Below are 27,096 nucleotides of genomic sequence, written 5' to 3'. Positions count from 1 at the left end.
GTCCTGTACATGATGTTTCTCCATCAGACGGTCCTGTACATGATCTTTCTCCATCAGACGGTCCTGTACATGATCTTTCTCCATCAGACGGTCCTGTACATGATCTTTCTCCATCAGACGGTCCTGTACATGATCTTTCTCCATCAGACGGTCCTGTACATGATCTTTCCCTATCAGACAGTCCTGTACATGATCTTTCTCCATCAGACGGTCCTGTACATGATCTTTCTCCATCTGACGGTCCTGTACATGGGTTTTCTCCATCAGACGGGCCTGTACATGGTCTTTCTCCATCAGATGGGCCTGTACATGATCTTTCTCCATCCGACGGTCCTGTACATGATCTTTCTCCATCAGACGGGCCTGTACATGATCTTTCTCCATCCGACGGTCCTGTACATGATCTTTCTCCATCAGACGGGCCTGTACATGATCTTTCTCCATCAGACGGTCCCGTACATGATCTTTCTCCATCAGACGGTCCCGTACATGATCTTTCTCCATCAGACGGTCCTGTACATGATCTTTCTCCATCAGACGGTCCTGTACATGATCTTTCTCCATCAGACGGTCCTGTACATGATCTTTCTCCATCAGACGGTCCTGTACATGATCTTTCGCCATCAGATGGTCCTGTACATGATCTTTCTCCATCAGACGGTCCTGTACATGATCTTTCTCCATCAGACGGGCCTGTACATGATCTTTCGCCATCAGACGGTCCTGTACATGATCTTTCTCCATCAGACGGTCCTGTACGTGATCTTTCTCCATCAGACGGTCCTGTACGTGATCTTTCTCCATCAGACGGTCCTGTACGTGATCTTTCTCCATCAGACTGTCCTGTACGTGATCTTTCTCCATCAGACGGTCCTGTACATGATCTTTCTCCATCAGGCCGGCCTGTACATGGGCTTTCTCCATCAGACGGTCCTGTACATCATCTTTCACCATCAGACGGTCCTGTACTTGATCTTTTTCCATCAGACTGTCCTGCACGTGATCTTTCTCCATCAGACGGTCCTGTACATGATCTTTCTCCATCAGGCGGGCCTGTACATGGGCTTTCTCCTTCGGACGGTCCCGTACATGGGCTTTCTCCATCAGACGGGCCCATACATGATCTTTCTCCATCAGACGGTCCTGTACATGATCTTTCTCCATCAGACGGTCCTGTACATGATCTTTCTCCATCAGACGGTCCTGTACATGATCTTTCTCCATCAGTCAGTCCTGTACATGATCTTTCTCCATCAAACGGTCCTGTACATGATGTTTCTCCATCAGACGGTCCTGTACATGATCTTTCTCCATCAGACGGTCCTGTACATGATCTTTCTCCATCAGACGGTCCTGTACATGATCTTTCTCCATCAGACGGTCCTGTACATGATCTTTCTCCATCAGACGGTCCTGTACATGATCTTTCCCTATCAGACAGTCCTGTACATGATCTTTCTCCATCAGACGGTCCTGTACATGATCTTTCTCCATCTGACGGTCCTGTACATGGGTTTTCTCCATCAGACGGGCCTGTACATGGTCTTTCTCCATCAGATGGGCCTGTACATGATCTTTCTCCATCCGACGGTCCTGTACATGATCTTTCTCCATCAGACGGGCCTGTACATGATCTTTCTCCATCAGACGGTCCCGTACATGATCTTTCTCCATCAGACGGTCCCGTACATGATCTTTCTCCATCAGACGGTCCTGTACATGATCTTTCTCCATCAGACGGTCCTGTACATGATCTTTCTCCATCAGACGGTCCTGTACATGATCTTTCTCCATCAGACGGTCCTGTACATGATCTTTCGCCATCAGATGGTCCTGTACATGATCTTTCTCCATCAGACGGTCCTGTACATGATCTTTCTCCATCAGACGGGCCTGTACATGATCTTTCGCCATCAGACGGTCCTGTACATGATCTTTCTCCATCAGACGGTCCCGTACATGATCTTTCTCCATCAGACGGTCCTGTACGTGATCTTTCTCCATCAGACGGTCCTGTACATGATCTTTCTCCATCAGATGGTCCTGTACATGATCTTTCTCCATCAGACGGTCCTGTACATGATCTTTCTCCATCAGACGGGCCCATACATGATCTTTCTCCATCAGACGGTCCTGTCCATGATCTTTCTCCATCAGACGGTCCTGTACGTGATCTTTCTCCATCAGACGGTCCTGTACATGATCTTTCTCCATCAGACGGGCCCATACATGATCTTTCTCCATCAGACGGTCCTGTCCATGATCTTTCTCCATCAGACGGTCCTGTACATGATCTTTCTCCATCAGACGGTCCTGTACATGAGCTTTCTCCATCAGACAGTCCTGTACGTGATCTTTCTCCATCAGACGGTCCTGTACATGATCTTTCTCCATCAGGCCGGCCTGTACATGGGCTTTCTCCATCAGACGGTCCTGTACATCATCTTTCACCATCAGACGGTCCTGTACTTGATCTTTTTCTATCATACTGTCCTGTACGTGATCTTTCTCCATCAGACGGTCCTGTACATGATCTTTCTCCATCAGACGGTCCTGTACATGATCTTTCTCCATCAGACGGTCCTGTACATGATCTTTCTCCATCAGACGGTCCTGTACATGATCTTTCTCCATCAGGCGGGCCTGTACATGATCTTTCTCCATCAGACGGTCCTGTACATGATCTTTCTCCATCAGACGGTCCTGTACATGATCTTTCTCCATCAGACGGTCCTGTACATGGTCTTTCTCCATCAGACGGTCCTGTACATGATATTTCTCCATCAGACGGTCCTGTGCATGATCTTTCTCCATCAGGCGGGCCTGTACATGGGCTTTCTCCATCAGACGGGCCCATACATGATCTTTCACCATCAGACGGTCCTGTACATGATCTTTCTCCATCAGACGGTCCTGTACATGATCTTTCTCCATCAGACGGTCCTGTACATGATCTTTCTCCATCAGACGGTCCTGTACATGATGTTTCTCCATCAGACGGTCCTGTACATGATGTTTCTCCATCAGACGGTCCTGTACATGATCTTTCTCCATCAGACGGTCCTGTACATGATCTTTCTCCATCAGACGGTCCTGTACATGATCTTTCTCCATCAGACGGTCCTGTACATGATCTTTCTCCATCAGACGGTCCTGAACATGATCTTTCTCCATCAGACGGTCCTGTACATGATCTTTCTCCATCAGACGGTCCTGTACATGATCTTTCTCCATCAGACGGTCCTGTACATGATCTTTCTCCATCAGACGGTCCTGTACATGATCTTTCTCCATCAGACGATCCTGTACATGATCTTTCTCCATCAGACGGTCCCTGTACATGATCTTTCTCCATCAGACGGTCCTGTACATGATCTTTCTCCATCAGACGGTCCTGTACATGATCTTTCTTCATCAGACGGTCCTGTACATGATCTTTCGCCATCAGATGGTCCTGTACATGATCTTTCTCCATCAGACAGTCCTGTACATGATCTTTCTCCATCAGACGGTCCTGTACATGAGCTTTCTCCATCAGACAGTCCTGTACATGATCTTTCTCCATCAGATGGTCCTGTACATGATCTTTCTCCATCAGACGGTCCTGTACATGATCTTTCCCCATCAGACGGGTCCTGTACATGATCTTTCTCCATCACAAGGTCCCTTACCTGATTTTTATCCATCATAACAGATCCCTGTTATATCTTAGCTGGGTCTAGTTTATGATACTTAAATTATTATATTATAAAAAAAAGTACTTAATGATTCAGATGTTATGGTCTCTATAAGCCTTGAAGTTACATATTTTACATCATTTTAAATACTTTCCTCCAGAATGTTGTCTTCACAGAAGGATGTGTCTTTAGGAAAGAGTAAGGCATTTCCAGTTAGCTTGAAACAAGAAACAAAGGCAATTCAGCGCTTGGAAAACAGCTCAGAATTTATTCAAAGACATCGGACATCTAAAAACTGACGAATGTTGCACATACGCCAGAAACGCATCTGATGTGTTGAGGTGCAGAGGATCCGTGCCCAGGAGGAGGGGTGGAGGTGATCTGGATCGCATTTGTTTCTTGTTTGTGCACTGGCTGGGTGCAGGATCCATGCGCAGGACGAGGGGTGGAGGTGAGCTGGATCGCATTTGTTTCTTGTTTGTGCTCTGGCTGGGTGCAGGATCCATGCGCAGGACGAGGGGTGGAGGTGAGCTGGATCGCATTTGTTTCTTGTTTGTGCTCTGGCTGGGTGCAGGATCCGTGCGCAGGAGGAGGGGTGGAGGTGATCTGGATCGCATTTGTTTCTTGTTTGTGCTCTGGCTGGGTGCAGGTTCCGTGCCCAGGAAGAGGAGGGTTGGAGGTGATCTGGATCGCATTTGTTTCTTGTTTGTGCACTGGCTGGGTGCAGGATCCGTGCGCAGGAGGAGGGGTGGAGGTGAGCTGGATTGTATTTGTTTCTTGTTGGTGCTCTGGCTGGGTGCAGGATCCATGCGCAAGAGTAGGGGTTGTGGTGATCTGGATCGCATTTGTTTCTTGTTTGTGCACTGGCTGGGTGCAGGATCTGTGCGCAGGAGGAGGGTTGGAGGTGAGCTGGATCGCATTTGTTTCTTGTTTGTGCGATGGCTGGGTGCAGGAGGAGGGTTGGAGGGGAGCTGGATCGCATTTGTTTCTTGTTTGTGCTCTGGCTGGGTGCAGGATCCGTGCGCAGGAGGAGGGGGGGGGTGGTGAGCTGGATCGCATTTGTTTCTTGTTTGCGCTCTGGCTGGGTGCAGGATCCGTGCGCAGGAGGAGGAGGGGTGGAGGTGATCTGGATCGCATTTGTTTCTTGTTTGTGCTCTGGCTGGGTGCAGGATCCGTTCGCAGGAGGAGGAGGGGTGGAGGTGATCTGGATTGCATTTGTTTCTTGTTTGTGCTCTGGCTGGGTGCAGGATCCGTGCGCAGGAGGAGGGGGTGGTGGTGAGCTGGATCGCATTAGTTTCTTGTTTGTGCTCTGGCTGGGTGCAGGATCCGTGCGCAGGAGGAGGAGGGGGGGGTGAGCTGGATCGCATTTGTTTCTTGTTTCTGCACTGGCTGGGTGCAGGATCTGTGCGCAGGAGGAGGGGGGGGGGGTGAACTGGATCGCATTTGTTTCTTGTTTGTGCTCTGGCTGGGTGCAGGATCCGTGCGCAGGAGGAGGAGGGGTGGAGGTGATCTGGATCGCATTTGTTTCTTGTTTGTGCTCTGGCTGGGTGCAGGATCCGTGCGCAGGAGGAGGGGGGGGTGGTGAGCTGGATCGCATTAGTTTCTTGTTTGTGCTCTGGCTGGGTGCAGGATCCGTGTGCAGGAGGAGGGGGGGTGGTGGTGAGCTGGATCGCATTTGTTTCTTGTTTGTGCACTGGCTGGGTGCAGGATCCGTGTGCAGGAGGAGGGTGGGGGGTGAGCTGGATCGCATTTGTTTCTTGTTTGTGCTCTAGCTGGGTGCAGGATCCGTGCGCAGGAGGAGGGGTGGAGGTGATCTGGATCGCATTTGTTTCTTGTTTGTGCTCTGGCTGGGTGCAGGATCCGTACGCAGGAGGAGGAGGGGTGGAGGTGAGCTGGATCGCATTTGTTTCTTGTTTGTGCTCTGGCTGGGTGCAGGATCCGTGCGCAGGAGGAGGAGGGGTGGAGGTGATCTGGATCGCATTTGTTTCTTGTTTGTGCACTGGCTGGGTGCAGGATCTGTGCGCAGGAGGAGGGTTGGAGGTGAGCTGGATCGCATTTGTTTCTTGTTTGTGCGATGGCTGGGTGCAGGAGGAGGGTTGGAGGGGAGCTGGATCGCATTTGTTTCTTGTTTGTGCTCTGGCTGGGTGCAGGATCCGTGCGCAGGAGGAGGGGGGGGGTGGTGAGCTGGATCGCATTTGTTTCTTGTTTGCGCTCTGGCTGGGTGCAGGATCCGTGCGCAGGAGGAGGAGGGGTGGAGGTGATCTGGATCGCATTTGTTTCTTGTTTGTGCTCTGGCTGGGTGCAGGATCCGTTCGCAGGAGGAGGAGGGGTGGAGGTGATCTGGATTGCATTTGTTTCTTGTTTGTGCTCTGGCTGGGTGCAGGATCCGTGCGCAGGAGGGGGGTGGTGGTGAGCTGGATCGCATTTGTTTCTTGTTTGTGCACTGACTGAGTGCAGGATCCATGCGCAGGAGGAGGGGTGGAGGTGATCTGGATCGTATTTGTTTCTTGTTTGTGCACTGGCTGGGTGCAGGATCCATGCGCAGGAGGAGGGGTGGAGGTGGAATCGCATTTGTTTCTTGTTTCTGCACTGGCTGGGTGCAGGATCTGTACGCAGGAGGAGGGGGGGTGAGCTGGATCGCATTTGTTTCTTGTTTGTGCTCTGGCTGGGTGCAGGATCCGAGGTGCAGGAGGAGGGGGGGGTGAGCTGGATCGCATTTGTTTCTTGTTTCTGCACTGGCTGGTTGCAGGATCCATGCGCAGGAGGAGGGGTGGAGGTGATCTGGATCGATTTGTTTCTTGTTTGTGCTTTGGCTGGGTGCAAGATCCGTGCGCAGGAGGAGGGGTGGTGGTGAGCTGGATCGCATTTGTTTCTTGTTTGTGCACTGGCTGGGTGCAGGATCCGTGCGCAGGAGGAGGGGTGGAGGTGATCTGGATCGCATTTGTTTCTTGTTTGTGCTCTGGCTGGGTGCAGGATCCATGCGCAGGTGGAGGGGTGGAGGTGATCTGGATCTTATTTGTTTCTTGTTTGTGCTCTGGCTGGGTGCAGGTTCCGTGCGCAGGAGGAGGGGTGGAGGTGAGCTGGATCGCATTTGTTTCTTGTTTGTGCACTGGCTGGGTGCAGGATCCATGCGCAGGAGGAGGGGTGGAGGTGAGCTGGATCGCATTTGTTTCTTGTTTGTGCTCTGGCTGGGTGCAGGATCCGTGTGCAGGAGGAATGGTGGAGGTGAGCTGGATCGCATTTGTTTCTTGTTTGTGCTCTGGCTGGGTGCAGGATCCGTACGCAGGAGGAGGATGGGTGGAGGTGATCTGGATCGCATTTGTTTCTTGTTTGTGCTCTGCTGGGTGCAGGATCCGTGCGCAGGAGGAGGAGGGGTGGAGGTGATCTGGATCGCATTTGTTTCTTGTTTGTGCTCTGGCTGGGTGCAGGATCCGTGCGCAGGAGGAGGGGGGGGGTGTGAGCTGGATCGCATTAGTTTCTTGTTTGTGCACTGGCTGGGTGCAGGATCCGTGTGCAGGAGGAGGGGGGGGGGGGTGGTGAGCTGGATCGCATTTGTTTCTTGTTTGTGCTCTGGCTGGGTGCAGGATCCGTGTACAGGAGGAGGGGGGGTGGTGAGCTGGATCGCATTTGTTTCTTGTTTCTGCACTGGCTGGGTGCAGGATCTGTGCGCAGGAGGAGGGGGGGGGGGTGATCTGGATCGCATTTGTTTCTTGTTTGTGCTCTGGCTGGGTGCAGGATCCGTGCGCAGGAGGAAGGGTGGAGGTGAAGGCTGGATCGCATTTGTTTCTTGTTTGTGCTCTGGCTGGGTGCAGGATCCGGTGCGCAGGAGGAGGGGTGGAGGTGATCTGGATCGTATTTGTTTTCTTGTTTGTGCTCTGGCTGGGTGCAGGATCCGTGCGCAGGAGGGGGGTGTGTGAGCTGGATCGCATTTGTTTCTTGTTTGTGCACTGGCTGAATGCAGGATCATGCGCAGGAAGAGGGGTGGAGGTGATCTGGATCACATTTGTTTCTTTGTTTGTGCTCTGGCTGTGTGCAGGATCCGTGCGCAGGAGGAGGAGGGGGGGTGGTGAGCTGGATCGCATTTGTTTCTTGTTTCTGCACTGGCTGGGTGCAGGATGTGTGCGCAGGAGGAGGGGGGTGGTGAGCTGGATCGCATTTGTTTCTTGTTTGTGCTCCTGGCTGGGTGCAGGATCCGTGCGCAGGAGGGGGGGGGGTGGTGAGCTGGATCGCATTTGTTTCTTGTTTGTGCACTGGCTGTGTGCAGGATCCATGCGCAGGAGGAGGGGTGGAGGTGATCTGGATCGTATTTGTTTCTTGTTTGTGCTCTAGCTGGGTGCAGGATCCGTGCGCAGGAGGGAGGGGGGGGTGGTGAGCTGGATCGCATTTGTTTCTTGTTTGTGCTCTGGCTGGGTGCAGGATCCGTGCGCAGGAGGAGGAGGGGAGGGGTGGTGAGCTGGATCGCATTTGTTTCTTGTTTCTGCACTGGCTGGGTGCAGGATCTGTGCGCAGGAGGAGGGGGGTGAGCTGGATCGCATTTGTTTCTTGTTTGTGCTCTGGCTGGGTGCAGGATCCGTGCGTAGGAGGAGGGGTGGAGGTGATCTGGATCGCATTTGTTTCTTGTTTGTGCTCTGGCTGGGTGCAGGATCCGTGCGCAGGAGGAGGGTGGAGGTGATCTGGATCGTATTTGTTTCTTGTTTGTGCACTGGCTGGGTGCAGGATCCATGCGCAGGAGGAGGGGGGGGTGAGCTGGATCGCATTTGTTTCTTGTTTCTGCACTGCTGGGTGCAGGATCCGTGCGCAGGAGGAGGGGGGGTGGAGGTGATCTGGATCGCATTTGTTTCTTGTTTGTGCTCTGGCTGGTGCAGGATCCGTTCGCAGGAGGAGGAGGGGTGGAGGTGATCTGGATCGCATTTGTTTCTTGTTTGTGCTCTGGCTTGGGTGCAGGATCCGTGCGCAGGAGGAGGGGGTGGTGGTGAGCTGGATCGCATTAGTTTCTTGTTTGTGCTCTGGCTGGGTGCAGGATCCGTGCGCAGGAGGAGGAGGGGGGGGGGTGAGCTGGATCGCATTTGTTTCTTGTTTGTGCTCTGGCTGGGTGCAGGATCTATGCGCAGGAGGAGGGGTGGAGGTGATCTGGATCGTATTTGTTTCTTGTTTGTGCTCTGGCTGGGTGCAGGTTCCGTGCGCAGGAGGAGGGTTGGAGGTGAGCTGGATCACATTTGTTTCTTGTTTGTGCACTGGCTGGGTGCAGGATCCATGCGCAAGACGAGGGGTGGAGGTGAGCTGGATCGCATTTGTTTCTTGTTTGTGCTCTGGCTGGGTGCAGGATCCGTGTGCAGGAGGAAGGGTGGAGGTGAGCTGGATCGCATTTGTTTCTTGTTTGTGCTCTGGCTGGGTGCAGGATCCTGTGCGCAGGAGGAGGGGGGGTGGTGAGCTGGATCGCATTAGTTTCTTGTTTGTGCTCTGGCTGGGTGCAGGATCCGTGTGCAGGAGGAGGGGGGGGGGGTGGTGAGCTGGATCGCATTTGTTTCTTGTTTGTGCACTGGCTGGGTGCAGGATCCGTGTGCAGGAGGAGGGGGGGGTGAGCTGGATCGCATTTGTTTCTTGTTTGCGCTCTAGCTGGGTGCAGGATCCGTGTGCAGGAGGAGGGGTGGAGGTGATCTGGATCGCATTTGTTTCTTGTTTGTGCTCTGGCTGGGTGCAGGATCGTGCGCAGGAGGAGGAGGGGGGGTGGTGAGCTGGATCGCATTTGTTTCTTGTTTCTGCACTGGCTGGGTGCAGGATCTGTGCGCAGGAGGAGGGGGGGGGTGAGCTGGATCGCATTTGTTTCTGTTTGTGCTCTGGCTGGGTGCAGGATCCGTGCGCAGGAGGAGGGGGTGGAGGTGATCTGGATCGTATTTGTTTCTTGTTTGTGCTCTGGCTGGGTGCAGGATCCGTGCGCAGGAGGGGGTGGTGGTGAGCTGGATCGCATTTGTTTTCTTGTTTGTGCACTGACTGAGTGCAGGATCCATGCGCAGGAGGAGGGGTGGAGGTGATCTGGATCGTATTTGTTTCTTGTTTGTGCACTGGCTGGGTGCAGGATCCATGCGCAGGAGGAGGGGTGGAGGTGATCTGGATCGCATTTGTTTCTTGTTTCTACACTGGCTGGGTGCAGGATCTGTGCGCAGGAGGAGGGGGGGTGAGCTGGATCGCATTTGTTTCTTGTTTGTGCTCTGGCTGGGTGCAGGATCCGTGTGCAGGAGGAGGGGGGGTGAGCTGGATCGCATTTGTTTCTTGTTTCTGCACTGGCTGGTTGCAGGATCCATGCGCAGGAGGAGGGGTGGAGGTGATCTGGATCGCATTTGTTTCTTGTTTCTGCACTGGCTGGGTGCAGGATCTGTGCGCAGGAGGAGGGGGGTGAGCTGGATCGCATTTGTTTCTTGTTTGTGCTCTGGCTGGGTGCAGGATCCGTGTGCAGGAGGAGGGGGGGTGAGCTGGATCGCATTTGTTTCTTGTTTCTGCACTGGCTGGTTGCAGGATCCATGCGCAGGAGGAGGGGTGGAGGTGATCTGGATCGTATTTGTTTCTTGTTTGTGCTCTGGCTGGGTGCAGGATCCGTGCGCAGGAGGAGGGGTGGTGGTGAGCTGGATCGCATTTGTTTCTTGTTTGTGCACTGGCTGGGTGCAGGATCCGTGCGCAGGAGGAGGGGTGGAGGTGATCTGGATCGCATTTGTTTCTTGTTTGTGCTCTGGCTGGGTGCAGGATCCATGCGCAGGAGGAGGGGTGGAGGTGATCTGAATCGTATTTGTTTCTTGTTTGTGCTCTGGCTGGGTGCAGGTTCCGTGCGCAGGAGGAGGGGTGGAGGTGAGCTGGATCGCATTTGTTTCTTGTTTGTGCACTGGCTGGGTGCAGGATCCATGCGCAGGAGGAGGGGGGGGGGGTGAGCTGGATCGCATTTGTTTCTTGTTTGTGCTCTGGCTGGGTGCAGGATCCGTGTGCAGGAGGAAGGGTGGAGGTGAGCTGGATCGCATTTGTTTCTTGTTTGTGCTCTGGCTGGGTGCAGGTATCCGTACGCAGGAGGAGGAGGGGTGGAGGTGATCTGGATCGCATTGTTTCTTGTTTGTGCTCTGGCTGGGTGCAGGATCCGTGCGCAGGAGGAGGAGGGGTGGAGGTGATCTGGATCGCATTTGTTTCTTGTTTGTGCTCTAGCTGGGTGCAGGATCCGTGCGCAGGAGGAGGGGGGGGGGTGAGCTGGGATCGCATTAGTTTCTTGTTTGTGCACTGGCTGGGTGCAGGATCCGTGTGCAGGAGGAGGGAGGGGGGTGGTGAGCTGGATCGCATTTGTTTCTTGTTTGTGCTCTGGGCTGGGTGCAGGATCCGTGTGCAGGAGGAGGGGGGGGTGGTGAGCTGGATCGCATTTGTTTCTTGTTTCTGCACTGGCTGGTGCAGGATCTGTGCGCAGGAGGAGGGGGGGGTGATCTGGATCGCATTTGTTTCTTGTTTGTGCTCTGGCTGGGTGCAGGATCCGTGCGCAGGAGGAAGGGTGGAGGTGAGCTGGATCGCATTTGTTTCTTGTTTGTGCTCTGGCTGGGTGCAGGATCCTGTGCGCAGGAGGAGGGGTGGAGGTGATCTGGATCGTATTTGTTTCTTGTTTGTGCTCTGGCTGGGTGCAGGATCCGTGCGCAGGAGGGGGGTGTGTGAGCTGGATCGCATTTGTTTCTTGTTTGTGCACTGGCTGGGTGCAGGATCCATGCGCAGGAGGAGGGGTGGAGGTGATCTGGATCACATTTGTTTCTTGTTTGTGCTCTGGCTGGGTGCAGGATCCGTGCGCAGGAGGAGGAGGCGGGGGTGGTGAGCTGGATCGCATTTGTTTCTTGTTTCTGCACTGGCTGGGTGCAGGATCTGTGCGCAGGAGGAGGGGGGTGGTGAGCTGGATCGCATTTGTTTCTTGTTTGTGCTCTGGCTGGGTGCAGGATCCGTGCGCAGGAGGGGGGGGGGGGGTGGTGAGCTGGATTGCATTGTTTCTTGTTTGTGCACTGGCTGGGTGCAGGATCCATGCGCAGGAGGAGGGGGGGGGTGGTGATCTGGATCGCATTAGTTTCTTGTTTGTGCACTGGCTGGGTGCAGGATCTGTGCGCAGGAGGAGGGGGGGGGGGTGAGCTGGATCGCATTTGTTTCTTGTTTGTGCTCTGGCTGGGTGCAGGATCCGTGCGCAGGAGGAGGGGGGGGTGGTGAGTTGGATCGCATTTGTTTCTTGTTTGTGCTCTGGCTGGGTGCAGGATCCGTGCGCAGGAGGAGGAGGGGAGGGGTGGTGAGCTGGATCGCATTTGTTTCTTGTTTCTGCACTGGCTGGTTGCAGGATCCATGCGCAGGAGGAGGGGTGGAGGTGATCTGGATCGTATTTGTTTCTTGTTTGTGCACTGGCTGGGGTGCAGGATCCATGCGCAGGAGGAGGGGGGGGGTGAGCTGGATCGCATTTGTTTCTTGTTTGTGCTCTGGCTGGGTGCAGGATCCGTGCGCAGGAGGAGGGGTGGAGGTGATCTGGATCGTATTTGTTTCTTGTTTGTGCTCTGGCTGGGTGCAGGATCCGTGCGCAGGAGGAGGGGTGGAGGTGATCTGGATCGTATTTGTTTCTTGTTTGTGCACTGGCTGGGTGCAGGATCCGTGCGCAGGAGGAGGGGTGGAGGTGATCTGGATCGTATTTGTTTCTTGTTTGTGCACTGGCTGGGTGCAGGATCCGTGCGCAGGAGGAGGGGTGGAGGTGATCTGGATCGTATTTGTTTCTTGTTTGTGCACTGGCTGGGTGCAGGATCCATGCGCAGGAGGAGGGGGGGGGTGAGCTGGATCGCATTTGTTTCTTGTTTGTGCTCTGGCTGGGTGCAGGATCCGTGCGCAGGAGGAGGGGGGGTGGTGAGCTGGATCGCATTTGTTTCTTGTTTGTGCTCTGGCTGGGTGCAGGATCCGTGCGCAGGAGGAGGGGGGGTGGTGAGCTGGATCGCATTTGTTTCTTGTTTGTGCACTGGCTGGGTGCAGGATCCGTGTGCAGGAGGAGGGGTGGAGGTGATCTGGAAAGGAATGCTTGCTTTAGGAAACAAGAAAACCTTTGTATTCTTTTATGGGCCCGATAGAGGCCGCAAAACTCTCAAAACCATTAAAGCCTGTGGGATAAAAGAGACTATAGCCTTCTCCTGCTCGTAGCACTGTCTAAAGCTTTAATCCTGCCTGAGAGCACATTCTACCAGGACTTTCTCTACTTCCGTACTGGGCGCTGCTTCATTTCTATAGGACAGATTTGTAGCGCATCTTAATGGTCTACTCGACATACAGTAGTCTCAGGAAAAGATCTTTGTAGGAAGGTGTATTCTACAATCTGTATAGCAGATCCCTCCATAAAGGATTCTACGTGCTAAATCCCCACTATTGTGCTGCTGATAGGACATAAGGGAAGTTTACAATTTAGAATGTAAATCACTTTTCCCAGGTCCTTTCAGCAGCCCGACACTCCCTCCTGTAGACAGTCTGTTTTCAGTAAATTACACTAGGGGGGGAGTTTAGGGGTCATTTTATAGTATGGCTCAATCAATAAAAAATCCATCTGTCCTATCAGTGTGCAGGGTGGAGAGACCCCCACTACTGAGCTGCTAAAATGACTAAGTGAAATCAGGTCTCCAAACTGTGGCCCTCCAGATGTTGCAAACTACTACTTCCAGCATGCCTGAACAACTAACGGCTGTCTGGTCATGCTGGGAGTTGTAGTTTTGCAATAGCTGGGAACAGTTTGCAGATCACTGTACTAATTCATTATACTAATTCATTAAAGGGGTTGTGCAGGGCCGCCTCTCCAGTCATAGAAAGCTTTTTGTTTCCGGGATGTGACATAATGCCACGCCCCCTTGTGACATCACGCCATGTCCCCTCTATTCAGGTCTATGGGAGGCGGTGTGGCGTGACATCACATCCCCAGTCCCGGAAACAAAGAGCTTTCCAAGACTGGAGACGCAGCTTCACATAGAATGCGGGTGCTGCACGGAGATTGTGGGGGGCCGCTGCTGGGACCACACATCGTATCTCCTTTGGATAGGGGATAAGATGTGTTTGGCCAGAATACCCCTTTAACTTTTCTATTTTGTAATTTGAAAAAAAAACTCATCAAATCAATTTTTATTTCTAACAGAAAAGGAAAACTTCATGTTATCGCTATATTCTAAAGAAGATGGTGAAGAGATGACGGAGAACGTTTCAGGAGAAATGTACATTAATGCCCACCCAGGACTTCACATTACAGATCTACCATATAATCCCCCTGATCATGAGGAACCTTCTCCAGACCACCCAAAAATTGTCATAACAAATGTAGGGCCAAAAGGGGGGAAAAGAGTTCAGTGTGATGAATGTGGAAAAGAGTTTTCACAAAACTCAGATCTTAATGCACACAGAAGAATTCACACAGGAGAGAAGCCATATTCGTGTTTACTATGTGAAAAACATTTTAGGCATGTCTCCGCTCTTTATAAACACAGAAGAATTCACACAGGAGAGAAGCCGTATTCATGTTCAGAATGTGGGAAATGCTTTACCCGTAAATCAGGCCTTAATCAACATGAAAGAAGACACACAGGGGAGAAGCTGTATTCCTGTTCAGAATGTGGGAAATATTTTACAGATAAATCAAATCTTGTTACACATCAGAGAATTCACACAGGAGAAAAACCGTATTCATGTTCAGAATGTGGGAAATGTTTTACAACTAAATCGCATCTTATTTTACATGAGCGAAGTCACACAGGCGAAAGGCCATATTCATGTTCAGAATGTGGGAAATGTTTCATTACTAACACTGAACTTAGGTATCATCAGAGAATCCACACAGGAGAGACCCGGTATCCATGTTCTAAATGTGGCATTTTTTTAAAAAATAAATCAAGTCTTGTTATACATGAGAGAATTCATGCAGGCAGGAAGGTGCACACATGTTCACTATGTGGGAAAGCTTTTCCCAAAAAATATTATCTTACCAGACATGAGAGAAGGCACATAGAGAAACCGTATTTATGGCCAGGAAGTGGGGAAGGTCGTGTTCCTGAAGGCATTCTTACTGATCAGAGAATTCACACAGGAGAGACGCCGACCTGATGTGCCGTGTGTGAAGAATGTTGTACAAGAAAACCATCAGAAAAGAGAAAAAAACTGATTCATGTTTGGGATGTGGGAAATGTTATAAGACTAAAACAGATTTGTTTATATCTCATTGGGTTCTTCACCGACAATAAATAAAATTACCACAAGGAGATTTTTATTCAAAGATTAATTCTTACTTTCTTTTTTCCTTCCAACATTAAGCGCATAGACGTAACTTGTGTAGACGTTACTTGTCTGGGGTAAAGGAAATATGTTAATAAGAGGACCACACATGGGGTAAAAGTGCATAATCACATGTAAATGAAGCAATGTACAGTGGATATACTCATATGATGATATATTGACAGTGACACACTGCTCTGGACAGCTGCGTACAGGTGGCAATCTAGAATAGAAGATACATAGAAGGTGTTATGTCTATCTACTTACTACAATTTGTAGGTATATGGGGGGGGGGGGGGAAGACTGCTGAAAGGTAGAGATTACCTTAGTCCGGGTGCTTGATGACACCTGTCTATGTGGTGAGGGGAGTCTCCACTCGCACGTAGAATGAGTAGATAGGATCTAAAAGAATAACCGGGTGTCTAGATTAAATAGTTTATTTAGTAGGTTTTGGCTGAGAGGTGGGGGGGTGGGGGCGGGGGGGGATGGTTGAAAGAGGGGGAGAGAGAGAGAGGGGAAAGAGGAGTAGGGGGGGGGGGAAAGGGAGGGAAGAGGGGATAGATGGTAGTAAGCATATGTTACCTTTTACACGGTAGTCCGTTTGATAGGGTTAGATGTCCAAGATGATCATCATACGGGAGTGACAGGGCCTAGGTATAGATAATATGCGATGAGGAGGGTGGGAATAGGAGGACAGGAGAGGGGGGGGGAAAGGGGAGGAGGAGGGAGGGGGGGGAGAGGAAGGGATAGTGGGGGAACAGAAAGGGAGGAGAGAATGGAGGGGGGGTGTGGGTGGAAATAGTTAAGTGATGGGGTACGTGGAGGTAGGTATAGATCGTACCTGATGATGGATCCCACAGGTGCGTGATATAGTCCGGTCTGGGGGCCCCGCGAGGGGAGTGTAGGAAGGAGGGATGATGTCCAGATTATGTATTCCCGGAGAAATGGGGGGGATCGGATGGAGGAAACGGGATGGGTAAGTATGTCCTAATGGCTAGAGAACAAACAAGGGTGAAATCAGTGGTTCTGAACGGTGACCATAGCAGACACATAACTTGGTGTGAAGCATATCTATGATAGAGCCTTATGATGCGGAGGGGGGGGGGAAGGGAGGAGGGAGCAGAGGAGGGAAGGAGGGAAGGAGAGGGTGGCCGTGTTAGGGGTGGGGTATAATGACCCCTGTGGTACGAGTGGGGGGGAAAGAGAGGTTGGTGTGTATATCCCGCTATACATGACATACCAATATAGGTAATTATAATGTTGCTTAGGTTCTGCAGTTAATAATTGGTGGGGCTGTCTGCGGGATGTGATACTGGATAGGGGGAATGGGGAATATCTCCTTGGGTTAGTGTCAGCATTGGTAAAGCCGAGAGGGACCAATTGTATATAGGTATAGTTTGCTAGGTATTGATAATGAGGCAGTACCGATGTGGAAGAGATGTATATCAACAACTAGGGTGGCATGCATGTTGGAGGATGATATACTAGTTATATGGTGTGGATGGAGAGTAAGAATGGGACAATATAGATGTGGAGGGATAATACCAAAGGTAATAGTGGTGGCAAACATGTGGGTGATGTTATACATGTTGCATGGTATGGATGTGGGATAATGTGGGGCAGTACAAAAACGGAAGGGACCTCTGGGGTTATGAGGCTGTACGCCGGTTGCATGTTGGTAGGTATATGGGGATGAGGTAGATTGTATTAGGAAGGTCACTGGTGAGTGAAGGAGGGCCTGGGGAGACTTACCTGGTCCCTTGGCGTCCGGGTGAAGCGGCTGTCCGTGCGTCTATGAGGGGTGCCGGGGCTGCGCCCATTAAGACGCCGCGGGACCGGAAGTGACTAATAATCGCGCGGAAGTCGTGCGCTCCAGAGTGGAATGCATAGCTAGGTAAGCGCCGGGAACGTGACTGTTGGGTGACGTCACGTAATCTAAGCGGCTGTATGTGGGAGCTGCCAGGAGAGGTGGCTGTGGGGATGTGTATAGACTTAATATTGAGCAGGTCTATATATGTCTGGAAGGCGGTGGGGTCTAGGAAGTGATGTAGAGTTGGAAAATGATATTATTTATGTTAAACCATGGTATGAATGGTGGATTGAGTATAATTGGGGAATATATAGATGGGCATATATGTGGGGCCCTATTAATATGATATCCGTGTGTGTGGTTGGGTGTGCATGATCCATGTGATTTAACAGAATAAAGATATGTGTAATTATGTGTGGATGACACATAATTATCTATTAAGGGGGTAAATAAAGATGGGGGGAGGGGGGTGTGTGGCCAATACATGATAAATTGGCTCGACACTTGGATAGGCAAGGAGGGCAGTTGTGCCTCGGACAGGGGTTGGATAGGGTATGAGGGAGAAGTGGGGGCGGGGGGTAAAAGAGAGGTGGGGGGGGGAGAGAGGGGGGGGTTTGGAAAAATGGGGGGGGGAAGGGGGGGAAAAAAGGTCTCTCAGGTTACATCGGTTATATGTGTGGGGGCTTATATGGGAGCGCTGTCCATGTTTAAGTATGGGAGGTGGGGTGTGTCCTTAAGGGGTGAGGGGCCCTAAACAGAATGGGGGTTAAGGTATACCTGGGTTATGATAACGAGATAAACAGGGTTTTTTTTTTTTATATGTTAGTCGCTTGTTGAAATGGCTGGTATAGAGAAGACGTTTTTGAGATTTATATAAAACTCGTGAAGTTCAAGTTTTCGTTCAAACCATTCGGTTGAACTGTGTCGAGAAGGAAAATCCAGCGGGTTTCTTTTTGTGTTAGTATTTTGTCCAGGTTTCCTCTTCTTTGGGATGGTGATATAGTTTCCAAGGCTTGGAATTGAAGGACTGTTGGGTTGCCATTATGTTTGATGTTAACATGTTTTGCAATTGGTTTGTCTCGGTTGTTGTTCACGTCACCGATATGTTCCAAAATCCTACATTTAAATTCCCGGGTGGTTTTGCCCACGTATCTAAGTCCACATATACAGGTGGCAATATATACCACCCCCATTGTTTTGCAGTTCGCAAAGGTTCTGCTTAGGAAGGACCGGTTGAGTTTCGTGTCGAGGTATTGGTTGTCTACCTTAATGAATTGACACGCTCTGCACCTCCCGCATCTAAAGGTACCCGGTCTCCGATAGGCGAGCCAATTGGTATGTGATGTCTGTGGTACGAAGTGACTAGACACTAGTCTGTCCCCCACATTGCGGCCCCTTCTAAACGAAATAAGTGGATAGGGGCTTACCGCGTCCTTCAGATCCTTGTCCATTGTTAGGACATCCCAGTGTTTTTGGATGATATTACGTATTTCCTGGGATGCTGTATCGAAGGTTGCTATTATGCGTGTAAATCCTCCATCCTCATTTCTTGTTGTTGTTTTGGCCTTAAGTAGATCGTATCTTGGGGTTAATTTGGTAGACTCGAGGGCTGTGTCCAGGTGTTTACTCGGGTAACCTCGTTCCTGGAATCTAGCGTAGAGTTTGGATGCTTCGTCTCGGAAGGTTGCTTCTGACGAGCAATTTCTACGTACCCTAAGGAATTGCCCTTTAGGGATGCCTTTGCGTAGAGGTAGTGGATGGAAACTCTGCCATCTCAGAAGGGTGTTTCCTGCCGTGGGTTTACGGTAGAGGGTTGTATCTAATTGCCCTTGACCGTTTTTAAAAATCAGGACATCAAGAAATGGAAGTTGTGTGGTCTGGATATCTGATGTAAAGAACAAGCCAATTGAGTTATGATTGAGTGCAGTGATGAATTCCTTGAACTGGGATTGTGATCCCGACCAAATAATGAACACATCGTCAATGTATCGTGTCCAGAAGACGATGTGTTGGGTGAAGTGAAAAGTGGAGTCCGTGAAAACGATGGTGTCCTCCCACCAGCCCAGGGTAAGGTTGGCGTAGCTGGGGGCACAAGGGCTCCCCATGGCCGTCCCCCTGAGCTGGTGGTAAAAGGAGGAGTCGAACAGAAAGTAGTTGTGAGTGAGTATAAACTGCAGAAGGTCGATGATAAATTTATTGTGGGTATGAAGATGATTACTTCTTGTGTTTAGATAGAAGGATACCGCTTTAAGCCCAATCTCGTGAATGATTGAGCTGTAAAGAGCCTCCACATCAATTGAGGCTAGGTACCAAGAGTCTTCGATTGGCATACCTTCCAATTTCCCCAACAGGTCTTAGGTATCCCTGGTGTAGGATGGTAAGGCCATGACAAATTGTCGTAGCATTTTGTCCACGTATATGCCTATGTTTTGGCACAAACTGTCCACTCCTGAGACTATGGGTCTACATTTAAGCGGTGATAGTTCCTTATGGACCTTGGGGAGTCCATAGAATGTCGCTATTTTGGGGTGGTTAGGATAGAGGAATTCAAACTCCTTTTTGTCTATGACTTGGTCTTTTAGTGCTGCATTTAGCAGGTTGTGTAGCTCCCTTTGGAACATGGTTGTGGGGTCCCGTCTTAGTTTGGTGTAATTCGTCTCGTCTTGAATGATCGATAGACACATAGACTTGTATTGGTGAGTAGGTAAGATAACAATGTTGCCTCCTTTATCCGAAGGTTTGATGACTATGCTTCGGTTCTTCTCTAGGTTAAGGAGAGCTTGCATTTCACCATAAGTATAATTGTGGTATTTTATTTGATGTGTCCTTTCGAGGTCCTGAAGGTCTCTAAGGACAAGCTGATAAAAAATGTCGATGTTGGTATCATCATTAAGAGGAGGAGATCTAGTACTGGGAAGTCTGAGGTCACTAAAGGGACCTGTAGATCTGTCTCTGTCATTGTCCTCCAAGAGGGTGTTCAGAGTACGAACACTCTCAAGGTCCGGGGGTTCAATGCCTAAGGCCTGGCATGTGTTCATGTCGGCCAAGTGGAAAAACTTACGCCATTTCAATTTGCGAAAAAGAGGTTTAGGTCTTTAACCCAAAGGAATCTATTGAACCGAGTAGTGGGGACAAAATTGAGGCCCTTGTTAATGATAGACAGCTCATTTTGGTTGAGTGTGTAGTTGGAAAGGTTAATAATAGTGGGTGACTGACCTGTACGTGGTATCGTTATGTCTTCCGGGGTGCCTGTAGTCTCTCCCTCAGTCCGTAAGATGGAAGTTGAGAAGCTGGGTCTAAAAAAAGCGCATTGGAGGAGGCAGTAGAGGCTGACAAGGCAGAGGTAGGTGCTGGGGTGCCTGCTGGGGTCATCACGGCGGCGGTCCCTGGAATTATGATTGGGTGTAATTCCCTTGTTGGTTGTCCCGTGGGTTCTTCTCTGGTCCGACCTCTCCCCATGTTTTCCAAGCCCACTCTGATGTTGCCTGATCGGGGTAAGGTTGACGTGGAAGCTCCCCTTTGTTTGTAGTTGCCTCTGCCTCTTTGTCCGCGTCCGCGTCCTCTTGCCCGGTTCCATCCGCCCTGTTGGGGTGGGCCTGTTTCTCTATTTTCTCGGTCTGAATTCTCAATGTCAGATGCAGATTGTTCCATGTCTGAGTTTCTAGTATTTTGGTCCAGGTGGCTATAGGCGGTTTTCTCCCGGAATTCGGTGAGGTCCCTCAGGTATTGTTTGTGTTTCCGTTCTTTTATAATCGTTTTGAATCTTTCGATATTTTGTTGAAATTCCTGTTCCTTCTTGGTAAAATCCGGGTGTTCTTTGAAGTTAAGTACTGTCGTCGTTTGTTCATCTAATTTCTTCTCAATTTCGGTAAGTGTACTGGTTTCCTCTTCCAAGAGTAATTGCATAAATTGTAGGGAGCTTTCTGTCGCTAAGATTTCCCACTTCTCTAGGAGGGAGGTGGTTCTGATACGTTGGGCCGGGCGTATGTTGATACGTAATCCTTTTGGTACAATCCGGTTTCTGGTGTAGTTAGAGAGTGATTGGAGTTCCCACCATGACTTAACCTGTTCTTTATGTAGCTTGTATAGATCGCTAAATGCGCTCTTCAGTGAGATAGGAAGTTGTGTGGAGAAAGTCACCTCGGTTTCAGAGAAAACTTCACGAGCTTCGTTGATCCAAGAATCTTTATTCCGATATGTGGTAAGGTAACCAGACATTTCAGGATGGAGAGGAAACGTATATCACAAAGCGCATAGACGTAACTTGTGTAGACGTTACTTGTCTGGGGTAAAGGAAATATGTTAGAACAAAAGCACATAAATCAAGGACAACATATTTCATATGCAAATATATTTTTTAATTTTAATATATTTATTCCAATAGAACAAAAGTTACATATAACCAACTGTTGGGGGCCAGTGGTGTTTACATATACATAGAAAATTGGTGTAGATGGGATCACAGATGGCCAGGGGAAGACTAGTCTTTCCCTATATAGTGGCCCTGCCTAGCGGTACTGCAGGTCCCCTGTCCTTGTGACCTGGGCCTACACTGGAACCTCCTAGTGACCCTAGGTTACAGAGGGGACAATCTGTCCTAGTACTGTATCGCTAAGGAACAGTTGGGCTTGGCCTATATCCCATATGATACATACAGAATTAGACATACATGTGGTAAAATACAGTACAGTATCTAAACCCGAGGGTTGTATCCAGGGGTATATAGAAGTATTCACTTTACAGACCCACAGTTATATGTGTTGGATAACTGTAGGTATAATTATGTAGGATTTTGGAATATATCGGTGACGTGAACAACAACCGAGACAAACCAATTGCAAAACGTTAACATCAAACATAATGGCAACCCAACAGTCCTTCAATTCCAAGCCTTGGAAACTATATCACCATCCCAAAGAAGAGGAAACCTGGACAAAATACTAACACAAAAAGAAATCCGCTGGATTTTCCTTCTCGACACAGTTCAACCGAATGGTTTGAACGAAAACTTGAACTTCACGAGTTTTATATAAATCTCAAAAACGTCTTCTCTATACCAGCCATTTCAACAAGCGACTAACATATCAAAAAAAAAACCCCTGTTTATCTCGTTATCATAACCCGGGTATACCTTAACCCCCATTCTGTTTAGGGCCCCTCACCCCTTAAGGACACACCCCACCTCCCATACTTAAACATGGACAGCGCTCCCATATAAGCCCCCACACATATAACCGATGTAACCTGAGAGACCTTTTTTCCCCCCCTCCCCCCCCCCCCCATTTTTCCAAACCCCCCCCTCTCTCCCCCCCCACCTCTCTTTTACCCCCCGCCCCCACTTCTCCCTCATACCCTATCCAACCCCTGTCCGAGGCACAACTGCCCTCCTTGCCTATCCAAGTGTCGAGCCAATTTATCATGTATTGGCCACACACCCCCCTCCCCCCATCTTTATTTACCCCCTTAATAGATAATTATGTGGTCATCCACACATAATTACACATATCTTTATTCTGTTAAATCACATGGATCATGGCACACCCAACCACACACACGGATATCATATTAATAGGGCCCCACATATATGCCCATCTATATATTCCCAATTATACTCAATCCACCATTCATACCATGGTTTAACATAAATAATATCATTTTCCAACTCTACATCATTCCTAGACCCCACCGCCTTCAGACATATATAGACCTGCTCAATATTATGTCTATACACATCCCCACAGCCACCTCTCCTGGCAGCTCCCACATACAGCCGCTTAGATTACGTGACGTCACCCAACAGTCACGTTCCCGGCGCTTACCTAGCTATGCGTTCCACTCTGGAGCGCACGACTTCCGGCGCGATTATTAGTCACTTCCGGTCCCGCGGCGTCTTAATGGGCGCAGCCCGTGCACCCCTCATAGACGCACGGACAGCCGCTTCACCCGGACGCCAAGGGACCAGGTAAGTCTCCCCCAGGCCCTCCTTCACTCACCAGTGACCTTCCTAATACCAATCTACCTCATCCCCATATACCTACCAACATGCAACCGGCGTACAGCCTCATAACCCCAGAGGTCCCTTCCGTTTTTGTACTGCCCCACATTATCCCACATCCATACCATGCAACATGTATAACATCACCCACATGTTTGCCACCACTATTACCTTTGGTATTATCCCCTCCACATCTATATTGTCCCATTCTTACTCTCCATCCACACCATATAACTAGTATATCATCCTCCAACATGCATGCCACCCTAGTTGTTGATATACATCTCTTCCACATCGGTACTGCCTCATTATCAATACCTAGCAAACTATACCTATATACAATTGGTCCCTCTCGGCTTTACCAATGCTGACACTAACCCAAGGAGATATTCCCCATTCCCCCTATCCAGTATCACATCCCGCAGACAGCCCCACCAATTATTAACTGCAGAACTTAAGCAACATTATAATTACCTATATTGGTATGTCATGTATAGCGGGATATACACACCAACCTCTCTTTCCCCCCCACTCGTACCACAGTGGTCATTATACCCCACCCCTAACACGGCCACCCTCTCCTTCCCTCCTCTGCTCCCTCCTCCCTTTCCCCCCCCTCCGCATCATAAGGCTCTATCATAGATATGCTTCACACCAAGTTATGTGTCTGCTATGGTCACCGTTCAGAACCACTGATTTCACCCTTGTTTGTTCTCTCGCCATTAGGACATACTTACCCATCCCGTTTCCTCCATCCGATCCCCCCCATTTCTCCGGGAATACATAATCTGGACATCATCCTCCTTCCTACACTCCCCTCGCGGGGCCCCCAGACCGGACTATATCACGCACCTGTGGGATCCCATCATCAGGTACGATCTATACCTACCTCCACGTACCCCATCACTTAACTATTTCCACCCACACCCCCCCTCCATTCTCTCCTCCCTTTCTGTTCCCCCACTATCCCTTCCTCTCCCCCCCCCCTCCCTCCTCCTCCCCTTTCCCCCCCCTCTCCTGTCCCCTATTCCCACCCTCCTCATCGCATATTATCTATACCTAGGCCCTGTCACTCCCGTATGATGATCATCCTGGACATCTAACCCTATCAAACGGACATACCCGTGTAAAAGGTAACATATGCTTACTACCATCTATCCCCTCTTCCCTCCCTTTCCCCCCCCCTACTCCTCCTCCTCTTTCCCCTCTCTCTCTCTCCCCCCCTTTCAACCATCCCCCCCGCCCCCACCCCCCCACCTCTCAGCCAAAACCTACTAAATAAACTATTTAATCTAGACACCCGGTTATTCTTTTAGATCCTATCTACTCATTCTACGTCGGAGTGGAGACTCCCCTCACCACATAGACAGGTGTCATCAAGCACCCGGACTTAAGGTAATCTCTACCTTTCAGCAGTCTTCCCCCCCCCCCCCCCCATATACCTACAAATTGTAGTAAGTAGATAGACATAACACCTTCCTATGTATCTTCTATTCTAGATTGCCACCTGTACGCAGCTGTCCAGAGCAGTGTGTCACTGTCAATATATCATCATATGAGTATATCCACTGTACATTGCTTCATTTACATGTGATTATGCACTTTTACCCCATGTGTGGTCCCTCATGACCCTATAATTACAGTATTCGCTAACTATAATCCCTGATGAGCTATCTGTAGCCACACGGATTAGCGAAACGCGTTGGATTAATGCTATCTCTGTCAAATGCATAATTATACCTGCAGTTATCCAACACATATAACTGTGGGTCTGTAAAGTGAATACTTCTATATACCCCTGGATACAACCCTCGGGTTTAGATACTGTACTGTATTTTACCACATGTATGTCTAAATTCTGTATGTATCATATGGGATATGGGCCAAGCCCAACTGTTCCTTAGCGATACAGTACTAGGACAGATTGTCCCCTCTGTAACCTAGGGTCACTAGGAGGTTCCAGTGTAGGCCCAGGTCACAAGGACAGGGGACCTGCAGTACCGCTAGGCAGGGCCACTATATAGGGAAAGACTAGTCTTCCCCTGGCCATCTATGATCCCATCTACACCAATTTTCTATGTATATGTAAACACCACTGGCCCCCAACAGTTGGTTATATGTAACTTTTGTTCTATTGGAATAAATATATTAAAATTAAAAAATATATTTGCATATGAAATATGTTGTCCTTGATTTATGTCCTTCCAACATTAAATAGCAATAATATTAGGAATTATTCATGACATCATTACAGGAGACAATAACCCCCCCCCCCCACATTTAACCCATCAATATAATATTAGGAATTATTCATGACATCATTACAAGAGACAATAACCCCCCCCACATTTAACCCATCAATATAATATTCTCCGTCTGGAGAAGAAAAAGTTTAGTCTAAAGGGGCGACACGCCTTCTTTACCGTGAGGACTGTGAATTTATGGAACGGTCTACCTCAGGAACTGGTCACAGCAGGAACAATTAACAGCTTTAAAACAGGATTAGATAAATTCATGGAACAAAATAACATTAATGCTTATGAAGAAATATAATATCTCATCCCTTCCCCAATATCGCGCCGCACCCCTACCCCTTAATTCCCTGGTTGAACTTGATGGACATGTGTGCTTTTTCGACATCATTACAAGAGACAATAACCCCCCCACCCACATTTAACCCATCAATATAATATTAGGAATTGTTCATGACATCATTACAAGAGACAATAACCCCCCCCCCCCCCCCACCCACATTTAACCCATCAATATAATCTTAGGAATTATTCATGATACTACAAGAGACAATAACCCCCCCCCCCCCACCCACATTTAACCCATCAATATAATATTAGGAATTATTCATGACATCATTACAAGAGACAATAACCCCCCCCCCCACCCACCCACATTTAACCCATCAATATAATATTAGGAATTATTCATGACATCATTACAAGAGACAATAACCCCCCCCCCCCACCCACATTTAACCCATCAATATAATATTAAAGGAAAACGGTCTCCCGTTCACCCGCACTAATCCCAATACAGTTGGTTATAGTGCGGGGTCTCAGACTAATACCTACCTTCAGTCCCTCTGAAGATCAGATCATTCTATCGTCGCTGAATTGCGTGCTGGAGGCGGGCCCACCGGGAGGCTGATCTGTAGAGGGAACAGGCGCTGGACTGCAGGTAGGTATAGTAGTCAGAGACCCTACATCAGTCTCCTGTTCACCCGCTGTATTGGGCTTTAGTGCGGGTGAACAGGAGACCATTTTCCTTTAATCAAATCTTAATCCTTTTATATTTGGGGGAGAATTTTCTGATATCTGGCACCAAATAGACGTCAGAGTGTTCAGACCTCCGCCCGTCAGGACAACCATGTCTTTGCTGCCTCGTGCTCCTCACATGATTGGACACGCTCATAGACTTACATGGAGAGTCATGTGACACGGAGCCGGGAGGGAACGTCCTCCTGATCGATCGAGGTCTGAACACTTGTCACATGACACTGTCCTAATGACAGACGCCATTTAACTTCACCATCCACAAATACATGTTCCTTATACATTTACTTAAAAAAAACTTACATTTACGGAATGTCAGTTTATTTGAACCATGAGCGACACAAAAACAACAAAAAATCCAGAAAAACGAATTTAATAGACATTAGGAATTGATTTGCATTTTACTCAATATAATATATAGGAACAAAGAGATGAGATCTGGAGCACTCACCCAATTATCTTTATTGATAGAAATCCACAGAGATAAAATCTGTAAAAAGTACATGCTGGGGGCGGGGGCAGTAGGGTTCACCCGGTGCACACTGCTACCCCCACTCCCCACGATCCCCTACTTTTTTTTACAGATTTTATCTCTGTGGATTTCTATCTATAAAGATAATTGGGTGAGTGCTCCAGATTTCATCTCTTTGTTCCTATATATTGCACTTGAAGTTATTTTCGTATCTGTGATGCACCACTGATTGGACTACTTACCTGCATGTGAGTGATAGCCGGCTTCATAGCCAGTGCCAGCTCTTTTCTTTGGACATTTTCAATATAATAAGTATTTCACCCCCTATCAATCAATAAGATTTCTGGCTCCCAGGTGTCTACAGGTAAGGAGCTGAGATTAGGAGCACTCTCCTAACCACTTAAGGACTCAGAGCGTACCTGAGCGGGTTGGGCCCGGCCTATAACAACGGCCCAGATCCGTGGCTTATTGCGCGCAGCACTGATCACGGTTCTGCATGCTACTTACCCTTTAGATGCGGCGTTCAAAGTTGATTGCTGCGTCTAACGTGAAAGTAAAGTACTGCTGGTTAGCTCAGT

The 27,096-nt window shown here is 49.3% G+C and overlaps 1 protein-coding gene across 1 annotated transcript in view; it reads left to right on the top strand.

Annotated features, from left to right (window-relative positions):
• Window positions 1-15,135, top strand: part of LOC130303319 (zinc finger protein OZF-like) — a 56,120-nt gene extending 40,985 nt beyond the window's left edge. The window contains exon 6 of the mRNA XM_056551775.1: window positions 13,828-15,135. Within this exon, the coding sequence (XP_056407750.1) occupies window positions 13,828-14,786 (959 nt within the window). The 3' untranslated portion in view covers window positions 14,787-15,135. The remainder of the gene's footprint in view (window positions 1-13,827) is intronic.
• Window positions 15,136-27,096: the final 11,961 nt, after the last annotated feature.

Source organism: Hyla sarda, unplaced genomic scaffold (genome assembly GCF_029499605.1).
Source record: "Hyla sarda isolate aHylSar1 unplaced genomic scaffold, aHylSar1.hap1 scaffold_1213, whole genome shotgun sequence".
Classification (NCBI taxonomy): Eukaryota; Metazoa; Chordata; class Amphibia; order Anura; family Hylidae; genus Hyla; species Hyla sarda.
Note: the sequence above shows the minus strand (reverse complement) of the source record. Positions and strands in the feature narration are given on the sequence as shown.